The sequence below is a fragment of the Oncorhynchus mykiss genome, chromosome 8 (genome assembly GCF_057628025.1).
Source record: "Oncorhynchus mykiss isolate SJ-2025 chromosome 8, ASM5762802v1, whole genome shotgun sequence".
NCBI classification, from domain to species: domain Eukaryota; kingdom Metazoa; phylum Chordata; class Actinopteri; order Salmoniformes; family Salmonidae; genus Oncorhynchus; species Oncorhynchus mykiss.
Genome location: NC_143029.1, coordinates 7,960,001 through 7,982,764, shown reverse-complemented (window position 1 = coordinate 7,982,764; position 22,764 = coordinate 7,960,001). Strand labels below are relative to the sequence as shown.

Sequence of the window (22,764 nt, the reverse complement as noted above, 5' to 3'; positions counted from 1 at the left end):
GAATGTGACCAATAAAATGTGATTTGATTGAGTCTGTCCTAGAATGTTTTATTTTACCTCTATTTAACCAGGTTGGCCAGTTGAGAACAAGTTCTCATTTACAACTGCGACCTGGCCAAGATGAAGAAAAGATGTGCGACACAAACAACAACACAGAGTTACACATGGAGTAAAACAAACATACAGTCAATAATACAATAGAAAAAGTCTATGTTCAATGTGTGCAAATCAGGTAGGATAAGAGAGGTGAGGCAATAAATAGGCCATAGTGATGAAATAATTACAATATAACAATTAAACCCTGGTATGATAGATGTGCAGAAGATGAATGTGCAAATAGAGATTACTGGGGTGCAAAGGAGCAAAATAAATAAAATAAATAACAGTATGGGGATGAGGTAGTTGGATGGGCTGTTTACCGATGGGCTATGTACAGGTGCAGTGATCTGTGAGATGCTCTCACAGCTGGTGCTTAAAGCTAGTGAGGGAGATATGAGTCTCCAGCTTCAGTGATTTTTGTAGTTAGTTCCGGTCATTGGCAGCAGAGAACTGGAAGGAATGGCGGCCAAATTAGGAATTGGCGTGGAACCAGTGAGATATACCTGCTGGAGCGCGTGCTACGGGTGGGTGCTGCTATGGTGACCAGTGAGCTGAGATAAGGCGGGGCTTTACCTAGCAGAGACTTGTAGATGACCTGGAACCAGTGGGTTTGGCGACGAATATGAAGCGAGGGCCAACCAACGAGGGCATACAGGTCAGAGTGGTGGGTAGTATATAGGGCTTTGGTGACAAAATGGATGGCACTGTGATAGACTGCATCCAATTTGCTGAGTAGAGTTTGTGCTTTGTAAATGACATCGCCAAAGTCAAGGATCGGTAGGATAGTCAGTTGCCAGTCATAATGCCAACTCCTTGTCACTCATTGGTTTGAGCAATGAGCAAGGAAGTTGGCAAGAGCAGAAACAGATCTGGGACCAGGCAAACTATGTTTTTTCCCCTCCTGAGGTACAGCTAACATCAAAACTAACACTCTAGCATCTCAGGGACCGGAAAGCAATATCTCACCGACTGGGGCCAGTCCATGAACAGGAGGTTGAAGAACACTGAAGAATTTCATTACAGAATATGAGCAAAGCACGAGGACAATTCTGTTAATTCAAAGTTATTTTATTTGCATACTGTACAATTGCACTTATCATGTTATTCATTGCATTGAAGTCACTATATCTGTAGTACAAAGGGTTGGGCATTGGAAAGGAATGATATTCAACACACCTGAAGACACCTGTTCTACTCTAGAGAAAGAACTGCAAAGTAACATAAAATGCAGATTAAACCCACATATGGACAGCTACGACTCAAGGCTTTACATATTTTTCTAAATGAAATATATAATCCTTTTGATGAAAAAACAACTCAAGAGAAGATACCGCGACTATGGTGACACGATGTTAACGCAAAAGTGAAAGGTTTGACACAGATAAAAGACTCGATGACAGTTTAATCATGTTAGAAGATGTTTTTGGAAAAACACCTTCAGAAACACTTGTGTAACTTCAATGTCACCCAGAATCTATGATTCATCCAGTGTTCGTGTTACTTAACTATCCATGTCAATCCCAATGTAAATGTGTCCTTCCAAGAATGAAATGCACTGTGTGTACGTTCCAATACATCATTGGCCTGAAGTCCAACATTTTCTTAGAAATCAACTAGATTGAATTGTTTGGACTAATTACGTTGAATAAAACAGAGGTATCGAAAAGGTTTTAACCCCCTGCTGCCCCGTTCAGCAGTGCCAGTACAAAGTATATTATTTATTTTTTAAGCGAGAACATCTAAACCAGGACATTGGGGATAATATAATATATAATAAATATGTCATTTAGCAGACGCTTTTATCCAAAGCGACATACAGTCAGTCATGCGTCCATATCGTTCTGTTGTACGTACGGATGGTCCCGGGAATAAAACCCACTACCCTAGCGTTACAAGCACGAAGAGATTGGGATCGACCAATGTCTCCAGAAAAACGTGGCTTTAGACATTAGACCTGGGCTATTAGGTGTTGTGCGAGGCCTGGTGCGCTGCCTTTTACCTACTAGCCTGTTATTTACACAACATGTATTCATTACACCAGGTATTCACAAACTGGGGTACGCAATGCCGTCGGAGGTACGCAAAATAAAAATGGGATTCACATTTTTCAAACGGTACATTTATATTTTCCAACAGGGCTATACATTTGGATGAGGTTTATTTCTCGCCTGAGTAGCCTTGTTTCACTGCCAAAAATAAAATTAAACCATCTAATGTTCAGCAAAGTAACAACACAATGTCAAATAATTAACATCCAATCACATTAACCGTTACTCATCCAATCACATTAACCGTTACTCATCCAATCACATTAACTGTTACTCTCTCACGGGAAACCAACACTCTTGCGCAGACATTTAGAAACGAAACATGACAATTTGAAAAACTAGACACAGGAGTTTTTTGAGTTAGAATAAAGACGACTTTCAAGTAGTAAGACATGTATAAAAGCAACAGATACCATTAATAAGAAGGGGCTAGAAGTGTCTTATATGGTGAGTTACCGAGTGGCTGGGACAGGCAAGTCCCATACTATTGTGGAGGACTTAATTATTCCTGCTGCTGTGGATATGGGGTGGCAGGGTAGCCTAGTGGTTAGAGCGTTGGACTAGTAACCGGAAGGTTGCAAGTTCAAACCCCCGAGCTGACCAGGTACAAATCTGTCGTTCTGCCCCTGAACAGGCAATTGATTATTTTTCTATTATAATTTTTGCCCTGGTCCTATAAGAGCTCTTTTGTCACTTCCCCGTGAGCCAGGTTGTGACAAAAACTTACAGTCATTCTTATGTTTAATAAATGTATAGTATAGTGTGTGTGTGTGTGTGTGTGTGTGTGTGTGTGTGTGTGTGTGGCAGGCTTACAATGATTGCAAAAAACAACATTTGAGAGTGCGCTGACCCTGGTGCTAGAGGGGATACAGCTGGAGGTTGAATGTTGGAAGGGGTATGGGGCTATAAAAAGTTTGGGAACCACTGCAATACACGACAGAGAGAATCAACAATGAGACAGACTCATCGAGCTCTGGAGTTGTACTTTCTGTTCTCTCTTACAGGGGGCCCTTGGGCAGGTGGTTGGTCAGGTGGGGTTTCCTCCACTGACTGTGTACCCAGTCATTGACACAAAACGGATCACAAATCATCCACATGCTGACCTCCACCCATAGCTGTGATCAGGGGTCATCAGTTCAAAGGTCAATGGCCAGGGTTTATAGTTCAGGGGTCAATGTGGGGAAGGTGCTGACCTTGTTGTTCCTGCTAATTCGTCGTTCTGGCCTTGGGCGTGGCTGTTTGGTCTGGATCAGTTCCTCTGGGGTGTTCCCTAGCGGTGGGAGGAGCCTCTTTTTACTGTTCCTGGTCTCCGGCAGCCACTGGGGCGGCAGCTCGAATGGCCCGAACCCAAACTGGGTGGCGTCTTCGGGCTCCGTGGGGGTCGCTGGCGCCACCTGTGACGAGGAGGTGTAAGCACAGGCACGGACAGGTGAGACCTCGGGCAATATGAGAGGAGGTTGTTCTTTAGTTACCGGGACGCTCTCTCTGGTTGGTTCGGTCTCTTTCTGTAGAACCACCTTCCCTCCTCCCCCTCCTCCCCCTGCCTGGTGGTGGTTCTCGTTGGGATGAGGACAGCCCCCCATCCCTGACCCTAATGAAGGGCTCGCATTCTCTACCTCCTCCTCCTCTTCATCGGTCGGCCTAAAGATCTGCTGCTGTCCGATATTAAACATCTCCAGGAGCTGGCTCCCAGCACGAGCAGACCCCTCCAGGGTCCCAGACCCTCCCAACCCTCCCTCGCCCCTCAGCCCCAGATCCCCAGTGCTGACCACGTTACGCCGACTGTAGCGTCTGTGTACCCGGACTAGAACATCAAACAGGCAGCGTCGAGCCGAGCCGTTCACCGTCAGAAACAGCAGAGGGTTGGTGAGGAGAGACACCTTGGGCAGCCAGATGGCCGTGAGATGGAGAGAAGGGGACAAATCCTCCCCGTCCCCGAGAAGAGTGCGGTATACCACCAACGCTCCATAGGGGGCGCTACAGGCCGAGAAGGCTAACACCACAGCCAGTAACGTAGCATGTAGCTCAGCCTCGCGTTGAGAGACATAAGGGATGGAGATGGAGTTCTGAGGTGTTCTTAATGCTGCGATGATCACCTTCTTCTTCTGGCTGGCGTTGAGAGCTCTGCGAATCAGGACCATTAACAGGAAGACGACAACGAGCGGAAGGATCACCGTGGTAACGTTGTAGGTCAACACGTAGACCATGTGACCCAGGGAGCGGGCGCGGGCGTCGGAACAGGACGAGGTTGCATACACGTCCGTAACGTTGGTTAAGGCGAACACGGGCACGCTGGCGATGGTGGCGTGGATCCAGATGTAGATGACAAGGTCACGTGACCTGGCGTCTGAGATCTTCCTCTCCAGAGGGTAGAGGACAGAGTAGTACCTAGAGAGGAGGAGAGGATAGACAACATTACACACCGCAGAGCATTCATTCACACTGAGTTGAGCCTCTGCAGTGACACTTTTAACCGTAACATTAACACGTATACAATGTAAGCATTCTGTTCTTTGAGTGTTTAGATCAGAACAGTAGTAACTACGAAGGCTTTGTGTGTTCGATGTAGATCTAGAACAGTAGTAACTACGAAGGCTTTGTGTGTTTGATGTAGATCAGAACAGTAGTAACTACGAAGGCTTTGTGTGTTCGATGTAGATCTAGAACAGTAGTAACTACGAAGGCTTTGTGTGTTCGATGTAGATCAGAACAGTAGTAACTACGAAGGCTTTGTGTGTTCGATGTAGATCAGAACAGTAGTAACTACGAAGGCTTTGTGTGTTCAATGTAGATCAGAACAGTAGTAACTACGAAGGCTTTGTGTGTTCGATGTAGATCAGAACAGTAGTAACTACGAAGGCTTTGTGTGTTCGATGTAGATCAGGACAGTAGTAACTACAAAGGTTTTGTGTGTTCGATGTAGATCAAAAAAATTAGTTTAATTTAGGAAATGTCCCCAAATGTCCCCAAGTATTCCCACAAATAAAAAAAGACATGTGTGATCGTGTCTCAATGTAATCAAGGTTTGAAATTATTGCTATTTTCAAATAAAATCTATTTTTGGACCTTGTTTTGGTCAATTTGCAGTGTACAAATTATTATCATTATTTTCTAACCAAGTGTTTTTACTTTTCTTGGAAGAGGAAAGAGGCGAATGAGTGAGTGAGTGAGTGAGTGAGTGAGTGAGTGAGTGAGTGAGTGAGTGAGTGAGTGAGCGAGTATAGCGGTGAAGGAAGAGGAGGGAAGAGAAAGTGTAGCAGTGATGAAGAAGAGAGTGTAGTGATAGAGCAAAAGAGCATAGAATGGAATGTAGCTCAGTGTAGAACGGAGTGTAGCTGTGAGTGTAGAATGGAGTGTAGTGATAGAGCAAAAGAGTGTAGAATGGAGTGAGTGTAGAATGGAGTGAGTGTAGAATGGAGTGTAGCTCAGTGTAGAATGGAGTGAGTGTAGAATGGAGTGTAGCTCAGTGTAGAATGGAGTGTAGAATAGAGTGAGTGTAGAATGGAGTGTAGCTCAGTGTAGAATGGAGTGTAGCTGTGAGTGTAGAATGGAGTGTAGCTGTGAGTGTAGAATGGAGTGAGTGTAGAATGGAGTGTAGCTGTGAGTGTAGAATGGAGTGATTGTAGAATGGAGTGTAGCTTTGAGTGTAGAATGGCGTGTAGCTGTGAGTGTAGAATGGAGTGTAGCTGTGAGTGTAGAATGAAGTGTAGCTGAGAGTGTAGAATGGAGTGTAGCTGAGAGTGTAGAATGGAGTGTAGCTGAGAGTGTAGAATGGAGTGTAGCTGTGAGTGTCAGGGAGAGAGTCCCTCCCTGTGGACTGTCAGTTATTTTGGCTGCAGCTCAGAACAGGGAGCTCTGCAGGAGAGACAAACAGCACCAGGCAGAGTGGAGTACACATTCTGCATCAATTACAGTCCGTCTCCAAACCACACGGGTGAGTAGAGATAGAGGGAAGTTTTATCTGGTACAAAAACAGATTTTACTGTTTTCAGTTTTAAAACGCCCATACCAGTATAAATCCAGTTTTTCGAGCTGAAAGACAATGGCCAGAGTTCACCCATGATGTTGCACAACGATTTAAGTCAATCAGTAATCGTTTTAGTCAAAGTATGATGTATTTGAAGTGAAAAATCCGAACTGCCTACTTCGTGCAATTTTGTGTGAATGCAGTTGTAACAGTATAATTTTAGACCGTCCCCTCGCCCATACCCGGGCGCGAACCAGGGACCCTCTGCACACATCAACAACAGTCACCCACGAAGCATCGTTACCCATCGCTCCACAAAAGCCGCGGCCCTTGCAGAGCAAGGGGAACTACTACTTCAAGGTCTCAGAGCAAGTGACGTCACCGATTGAAACGCTATTTAGCGCGAACACCGCTAACTAAGCTAGCCGTTTCACATCCGTTACACAGTGTCTCTTCCTGTGATATGACATACAAATTATTTTCAGCCTACGTTTCGTTTTCAGTCGTTACAGAAAATAAAATACGTTTTCACGTGAAATTTCAGATGTGAAATCATGTGAAAGATGGAACACGTCACATAACATTTCATGTTGTCACATGTTGCTTTACATGTCATTACGTTATCACATTATCTTCACATAAGATCACAACACTTTACATGTGATCACGTGAAATTCATGTGGGTTTTTTTTCATAAAGACAGGCCAGTGGTTTCCATCTGTGGTGAAGTTAAAGACAGGCCAGTGGTTTCCATCTGTGGTGAAGTTAACGACAGGCCAGTGGTTTCCTTCTGTGGTGAAGTTAAAGACAGGCCAGTGGTTTCCATCTGTGGTGAAGTTAAAGACAGGCCAGTGGTATCCATCTGTGGTGAAGTTAAAGACAGGCCAGTGGTTTCCATCTGTGGTGAAGTTAACGACAGGCCAGTGGTTTCCATCTGTGGTGAAGTTAACGACAGGCCAGGGGTTTCCATCTGTGGTGAAGTTAACGACAGGCCAGTGGTTTCCATCTGTGGTGAAGTTAACGACAGGCCAGTGGTTTCCATCTGTGGTGAAGTTAACGACAGGCCAGTGGTTTCCATCTGTGGTGGTTAAAGACAGGCCAGTGGTTTCCATCTGTGGTGAAGTTAACGACAGGCCAGTGGTTTCCATCTGTGGTGAAGTTAACGACAGGCCAGTGGTTTCCATCTGTGGTGAAGTTAGACAGGCCAGTGGTTTCCATCTGTGGTGAAGTTAACGACAGGCCAGTGGTTTCCATCTGTGGTGAAGTTAACGACAGGCCAGTGGTTTCCATCTGTGGTGAAGTTAAAGACAGGCCAGTGGTTTCTATCTGTGGTGAAGTTAGACAGACCAGTGGTTTCCATCTGTGGTGAAGTTAACGACAGGCCAGTGGTTTCCATCTGTGGTGAAGTTAACGACAGGCCAGTGGTTTCTATCTGTGGTGAAGTTAGACAGACCAGTGGTTTCCATCTGTGGTGAAGTTAACGACAGGCCAGTGGTTTCCATCTATAGTGAAGTTAAAGACAGGCCAGTGGTTTCCATCTGTGGTGAAGTTAACGACAGGCCAGTGGTTTCCATCTATAGTGAAGTTAAAGACAGGCCAGTGGTTTCTATCTGTGGTGAAGTTAGACAGACCAGTGGTGTCCATCTGTGGTGAAGTTAACGACAGGCCAGTGGTTTCCATCTGTGGTGAAGTTAGACAGGCCAGTGGTTTCCATCTGTGGTGAAGTTAACGACAGGCCAGTGGTTTCCATCTGTGGTGAAGTTAGACAGACCAGTGGTTTCCATCTGTGGTGAAGTTAAAGACAGGCCAGTGGTTTCCATCTGTGGTGAAGTTAAAGACAGGCCAGTGGTTTCTATCTGTGGTGAAGTTAACGACAGACCAGTGGTTTCCATCTGTGGTGAAGTTAGACAGACCAGTGGTTTCCATCTGTGGTGAAGTTAACGACAGGCCAGTGGTTTCCATCTGTGGTGAAGTTAACGACAGGCCAGTGGTTTCCATCTGTGGTGAAGTTAACGACAGGCCAGTGGTTTCCATCTGTGGTGAAGTTAGACAGACCAGTGGTTTCCATCTGTGGTGAAGTTAAAGACAGGCCAGTGGTTTCCATCTGTGGTGAAGTTAACGACAGGCCAGTGGTTTCCATCTGTGGTGAAGTTAACGACAGGCCAGTGGTTTCTATCTGTGGTGAAGTTAAAGACAGGCCAGTGGTTTCCATCTGTGGTGAAGTTAACGACAGGCCAGTGGTTTCCTTCTGTGGTGAAGTTAAAGACAGGCCAGTGGTTTCCATCTGTGGTGAAGTTAAAGACAGGCCAGTGGTATCCATCTGTGGTGAAGTTAAAGACAGGCCAGTGGTTTCTATCTGTGGTGAAGTTAAAGACAGGCCAGTGGTTTCCATCTGTGGTGAAGTTAAAGACAGGCCAGTGGTTTCCATCTGTGGTGAAGTTAACGACAGGCCAGTGGTTTCCTTCTGTGGTGAAGTTTTCCCTAAATGAATGCTTATGACAAATCCAGCTCCAGAACCAGCTCCAGAACCAGCCACAGAACCAGCTCCAGAACCAGCTCCAGAACCAGCTCCAGAACCAGCTCCAGAACCAGCTCCAGAACCAGCTCCAGAACCAGAACCTGGCTAATCTTTTGAATGAAGTGTAGTAACAAAAACAGCAACAACCGGTAATATAGCTAGCTAGACAAAGTTAGCAAGATAGCTAGCAACACTGACAACCCAGACCCAGTTCATGAATATGTATAAGTAGCCGTCGTCATTCTTTGGAGGATGTGGAAGCTAAACGACAGGAAATGATGTTGAAATAGTGGCGTGCACGGGGAGGGGGGGGTGGGTCATTTAAAGGTCCGTGTTTACAAGATCAAGCAGTTTCCCCGCTGTGTGTCTTTCCACATGTATAAATAAATAAAAGCATGAACACAGGACATGTGCTTTATTACCGCACCGAAATGTCAGGCAAGAATCCCCCCCCCCCCCCCAGACAGATCTGAACAGATGGGACCAGTAAGCAGCCCCCCCCCCCCCCCCCCCCCAGACAGATCTGAACAGATGGGACCAGTAAGCAGTGCCCCCCCCCCCCAGACAGATCTGAACAGATGGGACCAGTAAGCAGTCGTCGTCGTCGTCCCCCCCCAGACAGATCCTGAACAGATGGGACCAGTAAGCAGTCGTCGTCGTCGTCCCCCCCCCCCCCCAGACAGATCTGAACAGATGGGACCAGTAAGCAGTCCCCCCCCCCCCCCCCCCCCCAGACAGATCTGAACAGATGGACCAGTAAGCAGTGCCCCCCCCCCCAGACAGATCTGAACAGATGGGACCAGTAAGCAGTCCCCCCCCCCCCCCCCAGACAGATCTGAACAGATGGGACCAGTAAGCAGTGCCTCCCCCCAGACAGATCTGAACAGATGGGACCAGAGCGCAGTATGTTGCAGCTACCAGCAGTGCAGTTTGATTTTCCTGCAATCCCCTACCTGTCGAGTGCGATGGCAGCGAAGCTGAGCACGGTGACGGAACAGAAGAGTTTGTGGAGGAACTTCAGGGCCTTGCAGAGCAGCAGAGTGTGTAGCCACCAGCAGCAGCGAGGGCTGGCCCCTAGAGCCACGTCAAAGGGAACACACACCAGACCCGCACAGATCCCTGAGCACGCCAGGTTCTTAATGAAGCGACTGGTCACCGACTTGAAGACACTGGTACAGCAGGTACACCATAAAACAGTACCATTGCCTGGGAGAGGGAGAGAGAGGGAGGGAGAGAGAGAGAAATAGAAACAGAGAGAGGGGGGTGGAGAGGGGAAGGGAGAGGAAAAGAGAGAGAGAGGGAGAGGAAGATGGAGAGGGGAAGAAGAGAAGGCAGAGACAGGAGAGGAGGGAGAGGGGATGAGAGAGAGAGGCAGAGACAGGAGAGGAGAGGAGGGAGAGGGGAGGAGAGAGAGAGAGGCAGAGACAGGAGAGGAGGGAGAGGGGAGGAGAGAGAGAGAGAGGCAGAGACATGAGAGGAGGGAGAGGGGAGGAGAGAGAGAGGCAGAGACAGGAGAGGAGGGAGAGGGGAGGAGAGAGAGAGAGAGGCAGAGACAGGAGAGGAGAGGAGGGGGAGGAGAGAGAGAGAGGCAGAGACAGGAGAGGAGAGGAGGGAGAGGGGAGGAGAGAGAGAGAGGCAGAGACAGGAGAGGAGGGAGAGGGGAGGAGAGAGAGAGATGCAGAGACAGGAGAGGAGGGAGAGGGGAGGAGAGAGAGAGAGAGAGAGGCAGAGAGGAGAGGAGGGAGAGGGGAGGAGAGAGAGAGAGGCAGAGACAGGAGAGGAAAGGAGGGACAGGGGTGGAGAGAGAGAGAGAGAGAGAGGCAGAGACAGGAGAGGAGGTAGAGGGGAGGAGAGAGAGAGAGGCAGAGACAGGAGAGGAGAGGAGGGAGAGGGGAGGAGAGAGAGAGGCAGAGACAGGAGAGGAGGGAGAGGGGAGGAGAGAGAGAGAGGCAGAGACAGGAGAGGAGGGAGAGGGGAGAAGAGAGAGAGAGAGGCAGAGACAGGGGAGGAGAGGAGGGAGAGGGGAGGAGAGAGAGAGAGGCAGAGACAGGAGAGGAGGGAGAGGGGAGGAGATAGAGGCAGAGACAGGAGAGGAGGGAGAGGGAGAAGAAGAGAGAGAGAGAGGCAGAGACAGGAGAGGAGAGGAGGGAGAGGGGAGGAGAGAGAGAGAGGCAGAGACAGGAGAGAAGGGAGAGGGGAGGAGAGAGAGAGAGGCAGAGACAGGAGAGGAGGGAGAGGGGAGGAGAGAGAGAGGCAGAGACAGGAGAGGAGGGAGAGAGAGTGTTTAGACTGGATAATGTGTGATGGTTTTACAGTATAAGGGAAGGTAAGAAAATGTAATACAGTGAAATATCATGTGTGAGTTTTGGAAGAGCTTTTTGGAAAACAGTCAGGAATAAACAACATTGAAAAAATGATCGATCTTACATCCCCTTCTGTCTTTTCCAGTTGCCTTAACATCAGTTTGTCAAAATAATCTATTTAAACTGGAGGGCAGAGGCAGGCCTGAGGGGCGCCAAGAAGACAGATACATTTTAGCAACAGATGTGACGTGCCACTGGTATTCCACACACATCCCAGAGCTGGTGACTCATCACACACACACACACACACACACACACACACACACACACACACACACACACACACACACACACACACACACACACACAACTTTACTTCACATAACCCACCATCCATCCTGGCTCCTTCCCTACTCCCACCATCCTCTCTCTCCCTCCTTCCCTACTCCCACCATTCTCTCTCTCCCTCCTTCCCTACTCCCACCATCCCTCCTGGCTCCTTCCCTACTCCCACCATTCTCTCTCTCCCTCCTTCCCTACTCCCACCATTCTCTCTCTCCCTCCTTCCCTACTCCCACCATCCTCTCTCCCTCCTTCCCTACTCCCACCATCCTCTCTCCCTCCTTCCCTACTCCCACCATCCTCTCTCCCTCCTTCCCTACTCCCACCATCCCTCCTGGCTCCTTCCCTACTCCCACCATCCTCTCTCTCCCTCCTTCCCTACTCCCACCATCCTCTCTCCCTCCTTCCCTACTCCCACCATCCCTCCTGGCTCCTTCCCTACTCCCACCATCCTCTCTCTCCCTCCTTCCCTACTCCCACCATCCTCTCTCCCTCCTTCCAAACTCCCTCCATCCTCTCTCTCCCTCCTTCCCTACTCCCACCATCCTCTCTCCCTCCTTCCCTACTCCCACCATCCCTCCTGGCTCCTTCCCTACTCCCACCATCCTCTCTCTCCCTCCTTCCCTACTCCCACCATCCTCTCTCCCTCCTTCCAAACTCCCTCCATCCTCTCTCTCCCTCCTTCCCTACTCCCTCCATCCTCTCTCTCCCTCCTTCCCTACTCCCACCATCCTCTCTCTCCCTCCTTCCCTACTCCCACCATCCTCTCTCCCTCCTTCCAAACTCCCACCATCCTCTCTCCCTCCTTCCCTACTCCCACCATCCTCTCTCTCCCTCCCTCCTTCTCTCTACTCCATCTCTGTCTAGTGCACTAATAAAAAATAATACATCCGCATGTCCATAGTTGAAGGAGTCCCCCTTGAGCTGCTATGATAGAAAACTGCACATAAAAACAGAGGAGAATAAAGGACTTTTATAATTGGTATTTCAGCGAGTGCCATTTTCAAGACAAGTCTCAATTCTGTATTTTCATATCCTCCATTATATTAATTATATACATTATTATCATTATGGGGCCGAATCAGACATAAGAATTTACACATTTCCTACGGACGCCTTTCCCACGGACGCCATTCCTACGAACGCCATTCCTACGGACGCCATTCCTACGGACGCCATTCCTACGGACGCCTTTCCTACTGACGCCATTCCTACGGACGCCTTTCCTACTGACGCCTTTCCTACGGACGCCATTCCTACGGACGCCATTCCTACGGACGCATTTCCTACGCACTTCTCAGTATTTGGTAAATCAGATTTTGCTTATTCATTTGCAAAACTCGCTCTGTAAGTGTGGCTACCTCGCACACTCTGAATACATTTCATTCAACTGCTGAAAACCCTACCACTTGCTGGCCAACAGAATTCCTCGTGGAGTTTTCATTCAACTGCTGAAAACCCTACCACTTGCTGGCCAACAGATTTCCTCGTGGAGTTTTCATTCAACTGCTGAAAACCCTACCACTTGCTGGCCAACAGAATTCCTCGTGAAGTTTTCATTCAACTGCTGAAAACCCTACCACTTGCTGGCCAACAGAATTCCTCGTGGAGTTTTCATTCAACTGCTGAAAACCCTACCACTTGCTGGCCAACAGAATTCCTCGTGGAGTTTTCATTCAAAAGGGTTGAAAACCCTACCACTTGCTGGCCAACAGAATTCCTCGTGGAGTTTTCATTCAACTGCTGAAAACCCTACCACTTGCTGGCCAACAGAATTCCTCGTGGAGTTTTCATTCAAAAGGGTTGAAAACCCTACCACTTGCTGGCCAACAGATTTCCTCGTGGAGTTTTCATTCAACTGCTGAAAACCCTACCACTTGCTGGCCAACAGAATTCCTCGTGGAGTTTTCATTCAACTGCTGAAAACCCTACCACTTGCTGGCCAACAGAATTCCTCGTGGAGTTTTCATTCAACTGCTGAAAACCCTACCACTTGCTGGCCAACAGAATTCCTCGTGGAGTTTTCATTCAAAAGGGTTGAAAACCCTACCACTTGCTGGCCAACAGAATTCCTCGTGGAGTTTTCATTCAAAAGGGTTGAAAACCCTACCACTTGCTGGCCAACAGAATTCCTCGTGGAGTTTTCATTCAAAAGGGTTGAAAACCCTACCACTTGCTGGCCAACAGAATTCCTCGTGGAGTTTTCATTCAAAAGGGTTGTCAGTACTTTTATCTTAGGCCATCCCTTTAAATATGGTGTGTTTTAGTTCCAATTTTGTCGACAGACTCGCTAGAATAATTTTAAAGATCAATAAAAGAAAGCCATCTAAATATATCCATATTTGTCTCTGTTTCAGCACCAAATTGGTAGATTTCAGAATAGTCTGATCTTGTGAGATATTTAGGGTTAGGAAAGTATTTATGAATAATACATTTTTTTAAAATTGGTTTGGAGAGCCTTTACACACTAAAGAAAGAAAGCAGTGTCTTGATTCATTCTGAAATGTGTCACATTCATTTCCTTAACCCATGGTAATGTTGTAAGATTGGTTTACATAGAATTATAATAGGGAGAATAGTGTATACTAGTAGGCTATACCCTCGTCTGTCGCCTGCACTAACCATGGTAATGTTGTAAGATTGGTTTACATAGAATTATAATAGGGAGAATAGTGTATACTAGTAGGCTATACCCTCGTCTGTCGCCTGCACTAACCATGGTAATGTTGTAAGATTGGTTTACATAGAATTATAATAGGGAGAATAGTGTACACTAGTAGGCTATACCCTCGTCTGTCGCCTGCACTAACCATGGTAATGTTGTAAGATTGGTTTACATAGAATTATAATAGGGAGAATAGTGTACACTAGTAGGCTATACCCTCGTCTGTCGCCTGCACTAACCATGGTAATGTTGTAAGATTGGTTTACATAGAATTATAATAGGGAGAATAGTGTATACTAGTAGGCTATACCCTCGTCTGTCGCCTGCACTAACCATGGTAATGTTGTAAGATTGGTTTACATAGAATTATAATAGGGAGAATAGTGTATACTAGTAGGCTATACCCTCGTCTGTCGCCTGCACTAACCATGGTAATGTTGTAAGATTGGTTTACATAGAATTATAATAGGGAGAATAGTGTATACTAGTAGGCTATACCCTCGTCTGTCGCCTGCGCTAACCATGGTACTGTGTGATGACACGGCCAGGTTTTGAACCATGCGTCGGGTTCAAACTGTCACGGCTTGGCCTGCGCTCAGGTCCATAACTGATTGAATTCGTCGACTTTTATTTATACTCTCCACTGTTACTAATGATCCTCAGCAACAACCACACGGGCGTGATGGCGTTTACAGAGGAAGTAATAACTCAACTGGATGATAATGTAGGCTATAACAATTTGAAGGGAACTAACAGTAAATTGTCAGTTGAATATGTGTTGTTATTAAACCTACTGATGGTCTATACTGTTAGTGGATATTATTTAATATGATAGAAACAGGAGAGAGAGAGAGAGAGAGAGAGAGAGAGAGAGAGAGAGAAAGTCAGGATAGTCTATAATTAAGACATTCGAGAGTGCCCATCCCTGAAAGTTAAAAGGGCGTACAATTTAAATTCTGCATAATGGCACAGCGTTTCATAAACTTTACTGTAGGAAAATGTCTATGTTGATATGGTTCAGTTTGCTGCCACATGGCTGGTTTCACGTCTCCAACGATTGATTATAAGGTCAAATAGATCAAAAACAAGTGTCATTTATATATTCACAATCCTCTTATCCAAAGGGATGACTCATTTACCTAACTGTTATCAAGTTGTAAAGTACAGTGCATGCAGAATGGTATTGTTTCTATCAGAAAAAAAAGAAAGAAGATATCCACTTGGAACCGGTAGGTTTGCTAGATGTTATTCGTGGTTTCCTCACTAGTTAAAGGTGGTGGAATTATTAGGGAATTACTGTAAAACTTAAACTAAGCGCAGTCTTAAATAGCCACCTGTCCCTTATTAACAGCTGGCCAACGGCACACATTTCAGCAAATAAACGGCTGTTTCAAATCAATTCAAATATTGAACCTTTATTTAACTGGGCAAGTCAGTTAAGAACTAATTCTTATTTACAATGACGGCCTACCGTGGCCAAACCCTCCCCTAACCCGGACGACGCTGGGCCAAAGGTGTGCCGTCCCACGGGACTCCTGATCACGGCCGGTTGAGATACAGCCCATTATCGAACCGGGGTTTGTAGTGACGCCTCTAGCACTGCGATGCGGTGCCTTAGACCGTTGCACCACTCGAGAGCCACAAATAAACGCCGGGTCTAAATTAATTGTTTACGAGATTACCATGAATTACCATGAATTACCACAAATTACCATGAATTACCACAAATTACCACAAATTTCCATGAATTACTATGAATTACCGTGAATTACCACAAATTACCATGAATTGCCACAAATTACCATGAATTACCATGAATTACTATGAATTACCATGAATTGCCGTGAATTACCATGAATTACCATGAATTGTTTATAAGCTATAACGTTTTATTTGTTACAATAAATAATTAAGTAATGACTCTAAAAAATGATGGCAATCATCCATTTCTATCGCCAGTAGGAAACTGCTAGCCATTGGTTGCTAACTGCTGAGAACTGCTAGCCATTGGTTGCTAACTGCTGAGAACTGCTAGCCATTGGTTGCTAACTGCTGAGAACTGCTAGCCATTGGTTGCTAACTGCTGAGAACTGCTAGCTAACTGGCAAGCAAAAAAGTGGCGAAAAAAAGAACTGACGAAAATGCACAGTCAAATAAACCTTTTATTTTTTATAGAGGCATACGAAGACAAAAGAAACGTGACAGTGGGTAAATGATAACATTTTAGTGCAGGAAATGAAGACATTGATTAAATGCTGGAATTAAACAATGAACAATACAAATGAGCAAAAGCCTGTCTCTAATAGAAGCCTTTCTCTAATAGAAGCCTGTCTCTAATAGAAGCCTGTCTTTAATAGAAGCCTGTCTTTAATAGAAGCCTGTCTCTAATAGAAGCCTGTCTTTAATAGAAGCCCGTCTCTAATAGAAGCCTGTCTCTAATAGAAGCCTGTCTCTAATAGAAGCCCGTCTCTAATAGAAGCCCGTCTCTAATAGAAGCCCGTCTCTAATAGAAGCCCGTCTCTAATAGAAGCCTGTCTTTAATAGAAGCCCGTCTCTAATAGAAGCATGTCTTTAATAGAAGCCTGTCTCTAATAGAAGCCTGTCTTTAATAGAAGCCTGTCTCTAATAGAAGCCTGTCTCCAATAGAAGCCTGTCTTTAATAGAAGCCTGTCTCTAATAGAAGCCTGTCTTTAATAGAAGCCTGTCTCTAATAGAAGCCTGTCTCTAATAGAAGCCTGTCTTTAATAGAAGCCTGTCTCTAATAGAAGCCTGTCTCTAATAGAAGCCTGTCTCTAATAGAAGCCTGTCTTTAATAGAAGCCTGTCTCCAATAGAAGCCTGTCTCTAATAGAAGCCTGTCTTTAATAGAAGCCTGTCTCTAATAGAAGCCTGTCTCTAATAGAAGCCTGTCTTTAATAGAAGCCTGTCTCTAATAGAAGCCTGTCTCTAATAGAAGCCTGTCTCTAATAGAAGCCTGTCTCCAATAGAAGCCTGTCTCTAATAGAAGCCTGTCTTTAATAGAAGCCTGTCTCTAATAGAAGCCTGTCTCTAATAGAAGCCTGTCTCTAATAGAAGCCTGTCTCTAATAGAAGCCTGTCTCTAATAGAAGCCTGTCTTTAATAGAAGCCTGTCTCCAATAGAAGCCTGTCTCTAATAGAAGCCTGTCTTTAATAGAAGCCTGTCTCTAATAGAAGCCTGTCTCTAATAGAAGCCTGTCTTTAATAGAAGCCTGTCTCTAATAGAAGCCTGTCTCTAATAGAAGCCTGTCTCTAATAGAAGCCTGTCTCCAATAGAAGCCTGTCTCTAATAGAAGCCTGTCTTTAATAGAAGCCTGTCTCTAATAGAAGCCTGTCTCTAATAGAAGCCCGTCTCTAATAGAAGCCCGTCTCTAATAGAAGCCTGTCTCTAATAGAAGCCTGGGTTATTAACAGAAGTTTCACAGTATGTCAAGGTAAGAAAACGGCTTATCTGTAAGACACCTTAATTTATTTGTTCTCCACCCCCAAACTAAGATGACTAGCACGCTATTCTCATGCTGAAGTTTCACGGTATGTCAAGGTCAGAATACGCATGAAAAGAAAAGTGCATGAAAGGGATTTATGTTTCATTTTACGTGCTCTTAACTCGGGTCAGAATCGGCTCCAATATGCACTGCTGGTCTGTATGGGCATTGAGACTGGTTTTGAAAAAGGCTGTCCATACAAAAAGGTTTTTGCCATACTGTAGGTATTTAAATGTCTCTGAAAGCAGGAGGATGGGTTAACCACTGAGCTGGTTAAAATGAGCTGTACTTTTATTTTTCTATGTATCATCCTCATTATGTTTCAACGGGCTGGCACCTGCGGGACACCTCTCCGTCTCGGAACGGTGGTCTGTGGACTGCACGGTCTGAGTGCTTCTGAACTAGGCAGACATCTTTCTTTCCCCCATTTCACTATCTGACTCTTCAATAACTCTAGTTCTCCTTCACTCTCTCTCCCCATCTCACAGAAGCCCTTCAGGCCCTCACAGCAGGTAGACACAATCTTCTCTTCGTCAAGCTGACAGAAGTCTTTTAGGACCTAACAGGCACAGCTCCGCAACTCCAGTCTTCTCAGCTCTTCCTGGAAGCTCCTACTTCCAACTGACAGAGACTTTGAAGCCCTCACTAACTTAGACTGAGCACTCAAAAAGGCATTCAATTATTTCGTTTTCTTCTTCCAGGAAACTCAAATTGTTTCTCTGCTTTAAAAGCCAGTGTTCTAGAAAACTTTTGCTTAGTTTGATTGGCGTGCTGCTGAAGGAGACCATGGTTGAGTCCCTGGTCAAAAGTAGTTCACTATATAGGGAATAGGGCTCTGGTCTAAAGTGGCGCACTATATAGAGAATAGGGCTCTGGTCTAAAGTGGTGGGAATATATAGGGAATAGGGTGCCATTTGGGATACTCAAACATTCCCCTATTGACTCTTCAGTAACCCAGCAATCTTCTCCTCCAGCCCCTCTCTCCCGACTGACAGAACCTCCTTTGACTCCAGACTTACAGGGCCTCCTCTGAATCCAGACTGACAGAGCCTCCTATGAATCCCTCTGACAGTCAGTCAGTCAGTCAGTCATTCAGTCAGGCTGCCAGTCAGTCTCTCAGACATACCTTTAAAACACAGGTCATTTTTTAAAATTTAACTAGGCAAGTCAGTTAAGAACAAATTCTTATTTACAATGATGCCCTAGGAACATTGGGTTAACTGCTTTGTTCAGGGGCAGAACAACAGATTTTTACCTTGTCAGCTCTGGGATTCAATCTAGCAACCTTTCAGTTACTGGCCCAACGCTCTAACCACTAGGCTACCTGCCGCCCAGTCATTGATGACGCCATCGATACCTTTAAAACACAGGTCATTGATGAGGCCATCTATTCATTTAAAACACAGGTCATTGATGAGGCCATCTATTCATTTAAAACACAGGTCATTGATGAGGTCATCTATACCTTTAAAACACAGGTCATTGATGAGGTCATCGATACCTTTAAAACACAGGTCATTGGACTATTTCTCTTCTCTCACACACTCTCTCGTTCTCTCATTCTCTTCCTCCATTCTTTCTCCCTCCCTCTTTCTCTCTCCTCATCCCTCCCTCCCCATCCCTCCCTCTCTCTCCCCATCCCTCCCTCTCTCTCCTCATCTCTCTCTCCTCATCCCTCCCTCTCTCTCCTCATCCCTCTCTCTCCCCATCCCTCTCTCTCTCTCCTCATCCCTCCCTCTCTCTCCTCATCTCTCTCTCTCCTCATCCCTCCCTCTCTCTCCTCATCCCTCCCTCTCCCCATCCCTCTCTCTCTCCTCATCCCTCCCTCTCTCTCCCCATCCCTCCCTTTCTCTCCTCATCCCTCCCTCTCTCTCCCCCATCTCTCTCTCCCATCCCTCCCTCTCTCTCCTCATCCCTCCCTCTCCCCATCCCTCTCTCTCCTCATCCCTCTCTCTCCTCATCCCTCCCTCTCTCTCCCCATCCCTCCCTCTCTCTCCCCATCCCTCCCTCTCTCTCCCCATCCCTCTCTCTCTCTCCTCATCCCTCCCTCTCTCTCCTCATCTCTCTCTCTCCTCATCCCTCCCTCTCTCCTCATCTCTCTCTCTCCTCATCCCTCCCTCTCTCCCCATCCCTCCCTCTCTCTCCTCATCCCTCCCTCTCTCTCCTCATCCCTCCCTCTCTCTCTCTCCTCATCCCTCCCTCTCTCTCCTCATCCCTCTGTCTCTCTCCCCATCCCTCCCTCTCTCTCCCCATCCCTCCCTCTCTCTCCTCATCCCTCCCTCTCTCTCCTCATCCCTCCCTCTCTCTCCTCATCCCTCTCGCTCCTCATCCCTCTCTCTATTGTTTGTAAAGATCACTGGCACCAGGCCTCATCAGTGTTTCAAATGCTTGCTGGGCAATAATGGAGCACCGTGGTTACTGGTTACCAAACTCAATGGCTTTTATACAGAGGAAGAGCAAACATTGATGATCTATAACACTATAACACTAATGCCCAGGACAAAAGCAGATCAAATCAAATTGTATCGGTCACATACACGTGTTTAGCAGATGTTATTGTGGGTGTAACGAAATACTTGTGCTTCTAGCTCCGACAGTACAGTAATATCTAACAAGTAATATCTAACAGTTTCACGACATATACCCAAAATACACGTAAATCTAAGTAAGGAATGGATTAAGACTATATATATACATATATGTCAGAGCGGCATTGGACTAAGATACAGTGGCGTAGTATAGAGTACAGTATATGCAATATGAGATGGGTGATGCAATATTTACACATAATTAAAGTGACTAAGATACCGTAGAATAGTATAGAATACAGTATATACATTTGAGATGGGTGATACAATATTTACACATAATTAAAGTGACTAAGATACCGTAGAACAGTATAGAGTACAGTTTATACATATGAGATGAGTAATACAAGATACAGAGACATTATTAAAGTGGCTAATGTTTCCTTTCCTTAAAGTGGCCAGTGATTCCTAATCTATGTCTATAGGATGTGCTAGTGATGGCTGTTTAACAGTCAGTGGAGTAGTATAGACTACAATATAGTATACTGATATGAAATTGGTGATGCAATATGCAAAACACAATTTAAAAGTGACTAAGATGCCACAGAATAGTATAGAGTACAGTTTATACATAGGAGATGAGTCATGCTAGATACGGAAACATTATTAAAGTGGCAAGTGATCCATTTCTAAAAGTGGCCAGTGATTCCTAATCTATGTCTATAGGCAGCCGCCTCTGTGCTAGTGATGGCTGTTTAGCAGTCTGATGGCCTTGAGATAGAAGCTGTTTTTCAGTCTCTCGGTCCCTGCTTTGATGCATCTGTACTGACCTCGCCTTCTGGATGATAGCGGGGTGAACAGACAGTGGCTCGGGTGGTTGATGTCCTTGATAATCTTTTAGGCCTTCCTATGGCATTGGGTGCTGTAGGTGTCCAGTGGAGTGGGAAGTTTGCCCCCGGTGATGCGTTGGGCAGACCGCACCACCCTCTGGAGAGCCCTGTGGTTGCAGGCGGTGCAGTTGCCATACCAAGTGGTGATACAGCCTGTCAGGATGCTCTCAATTGTGCATCTGTAAAAGTTTGTGAGGGTTTTAGGTGTTAAGACAAATTTCTTTAGCCTCCTGAGATTGAAGAGGCGCTGTTGCGCCTTCTTCACCACACTGTCTGTGTGGGTGGACCATTTCAGTTTGTCAGTGATGTGTACGCAGAGGAACTTGAAGCTTCTCCACTGCAGTCCCATTGGTGTGGATAGGGGGGTTCACCCTCTGCTGTTTCCTGAAGTCCACAATCTCCTTAGTTTTGTTCACGTTGAGTGAGAGGTTGTTTTCCTGGCACCACACTCCCGGAACCCTCACCTCCTCCCTGTAGGCCGTCTAATCTTTTTTGGTAATCAAGCCTACGACTGTTGTGTCATCTGCAAACTTGATGATTGAGTTGGAACCGTGCTTGGCCATGCAGTCATGGTGAACAGGGAGTACAGGAGAGGGCTGAGAACGCACCCTTGTGGGGCCCCAGTGTTGAGGATCAGCGTTGTGGAGGTGTTGTTTCCTACCTTCATCACCTGGGGGTGGCCCGTCAGGAAGTCCAGGTCCCAGTCGCACAGGGCGGGGTTCAGACACAGGGCCTCGAGCTTGATGATGAGCTTGGAGGGTACTATGGTGTTGAATGCTGAGCTATGAGCTATAGCATTCTTACATAGGTATGCCTCTTGTTTAGATGGGACAGGGCAGTGTGCAGTGTGGTGGCGATTGCATCGTCTGTGGATCTATTGGGGCAGCAAGCAAATTGAAGTGGGTCTAAGGTGGGGAAGGCGCTTATAGATGAACATTTCATTCCAAAATCATGGGCATTAATATGAAGTTGGTCCCCCCTTTGCTGCTATAACAGCCACTCTTCTGGGAAGGCTTTCCATTAGATGTTGGAACATTGCTGCAGAGACTTGCTTCCATTCAGCCGCAAGAGCATTATTGAGGTCGAACACTGATGATTGGCGATTAGGCCTGGCTCGCAGTTGGCGTTCCAATTCATCCCAAATGTGTTCGATGGGGTTAAGGTCAGGGCTCTGTGCAGGCCAGTCAAGTTATTCCACACCAATCTCGACAAACCATTTCTGTATGGACCTCGCTTTGTGCATAGGGGCATTGTCATTCTGAAACATGAAAGGGCCTTCCCCAAACTGTCATTGTATGTTGTAGTGTTAAGAATTCCCTTCACTGGAACAAAGAGGCTGAGCCCGAACCATGAAAAACAGTCCCAGACCATTATTCCTCCTCCACCAAACTTTACAGTTGGCACTATGCATTTGGGCAGCTAGCGTTCTCCTGGCATCCGCCAAACCCAGATTCGCCCGTCGGACTGCCAGATAGTGAAGCGTGACTCACCACTCCAGAGAACGCGTTTCCACTGCTCCAGAGTCTAATGGCGGCAAGCTTTACACCACACTACGCCCTTCAGAACTCGGTGGTCCCGTTCTGTGAGTTTGTGTGGCTTACCACTTCGCAGCTGAGCTGTTGTTGCTCATAGACATTTCCACTTCACAATAACAACACTTACAGTTGACCGGGAAGCTCTAGCAGGGCAGAAATTTGACGAACTGACTTTTGGCATCCTATGACAGTGCCATGTTGAAAGTCACTGAGCTCTTCAGTAAGGCCATTCTACTGCCAATGTTTGTCTATTGAGATTGCATGGCTGTGTGCTCGATTTTATACACCTGTCAGCAACAGGTGTAGCTGAAATAGCCAAATCCACTAATTTGAAACTTTTGCATATATAGTGTATTGGGCATAGCAGC

The 22,764-nt window shown here is 46.2% G+C and overlaps 1 protein-coding gene across 1 annotated transcript in view; it reads right to left on the bottom strand.

Moving 5' to 3' along the window:
* Window positions 1-1,151: 1,151 nt before the first annotated feature.
* Window positions 1,152-22,764, bottom strand: part of LOC110529298 (putative G protein-coupled receptor 176) — a 23,750-nt gene continuing 2,137 nt past the window's right edge. The window contains exons 2-3 of the mRNA XM_036984652.2: window positions 9,586-9,838; window positions 1,152-4,535 (exon numbers count right to left, since the gene is read on the bottom strand). Coding sequence (XP_036840547.1) covers window positions 3,305-4,535; window positions 9,586-9,838 — 1,484 coding nt within the window. The 3' untranslated portion in view covers window positions 1,152-3,304. The remainder of the gene's footprint in view (window positions 4,536-9,585; window positions 9,839-22,764) is intronic.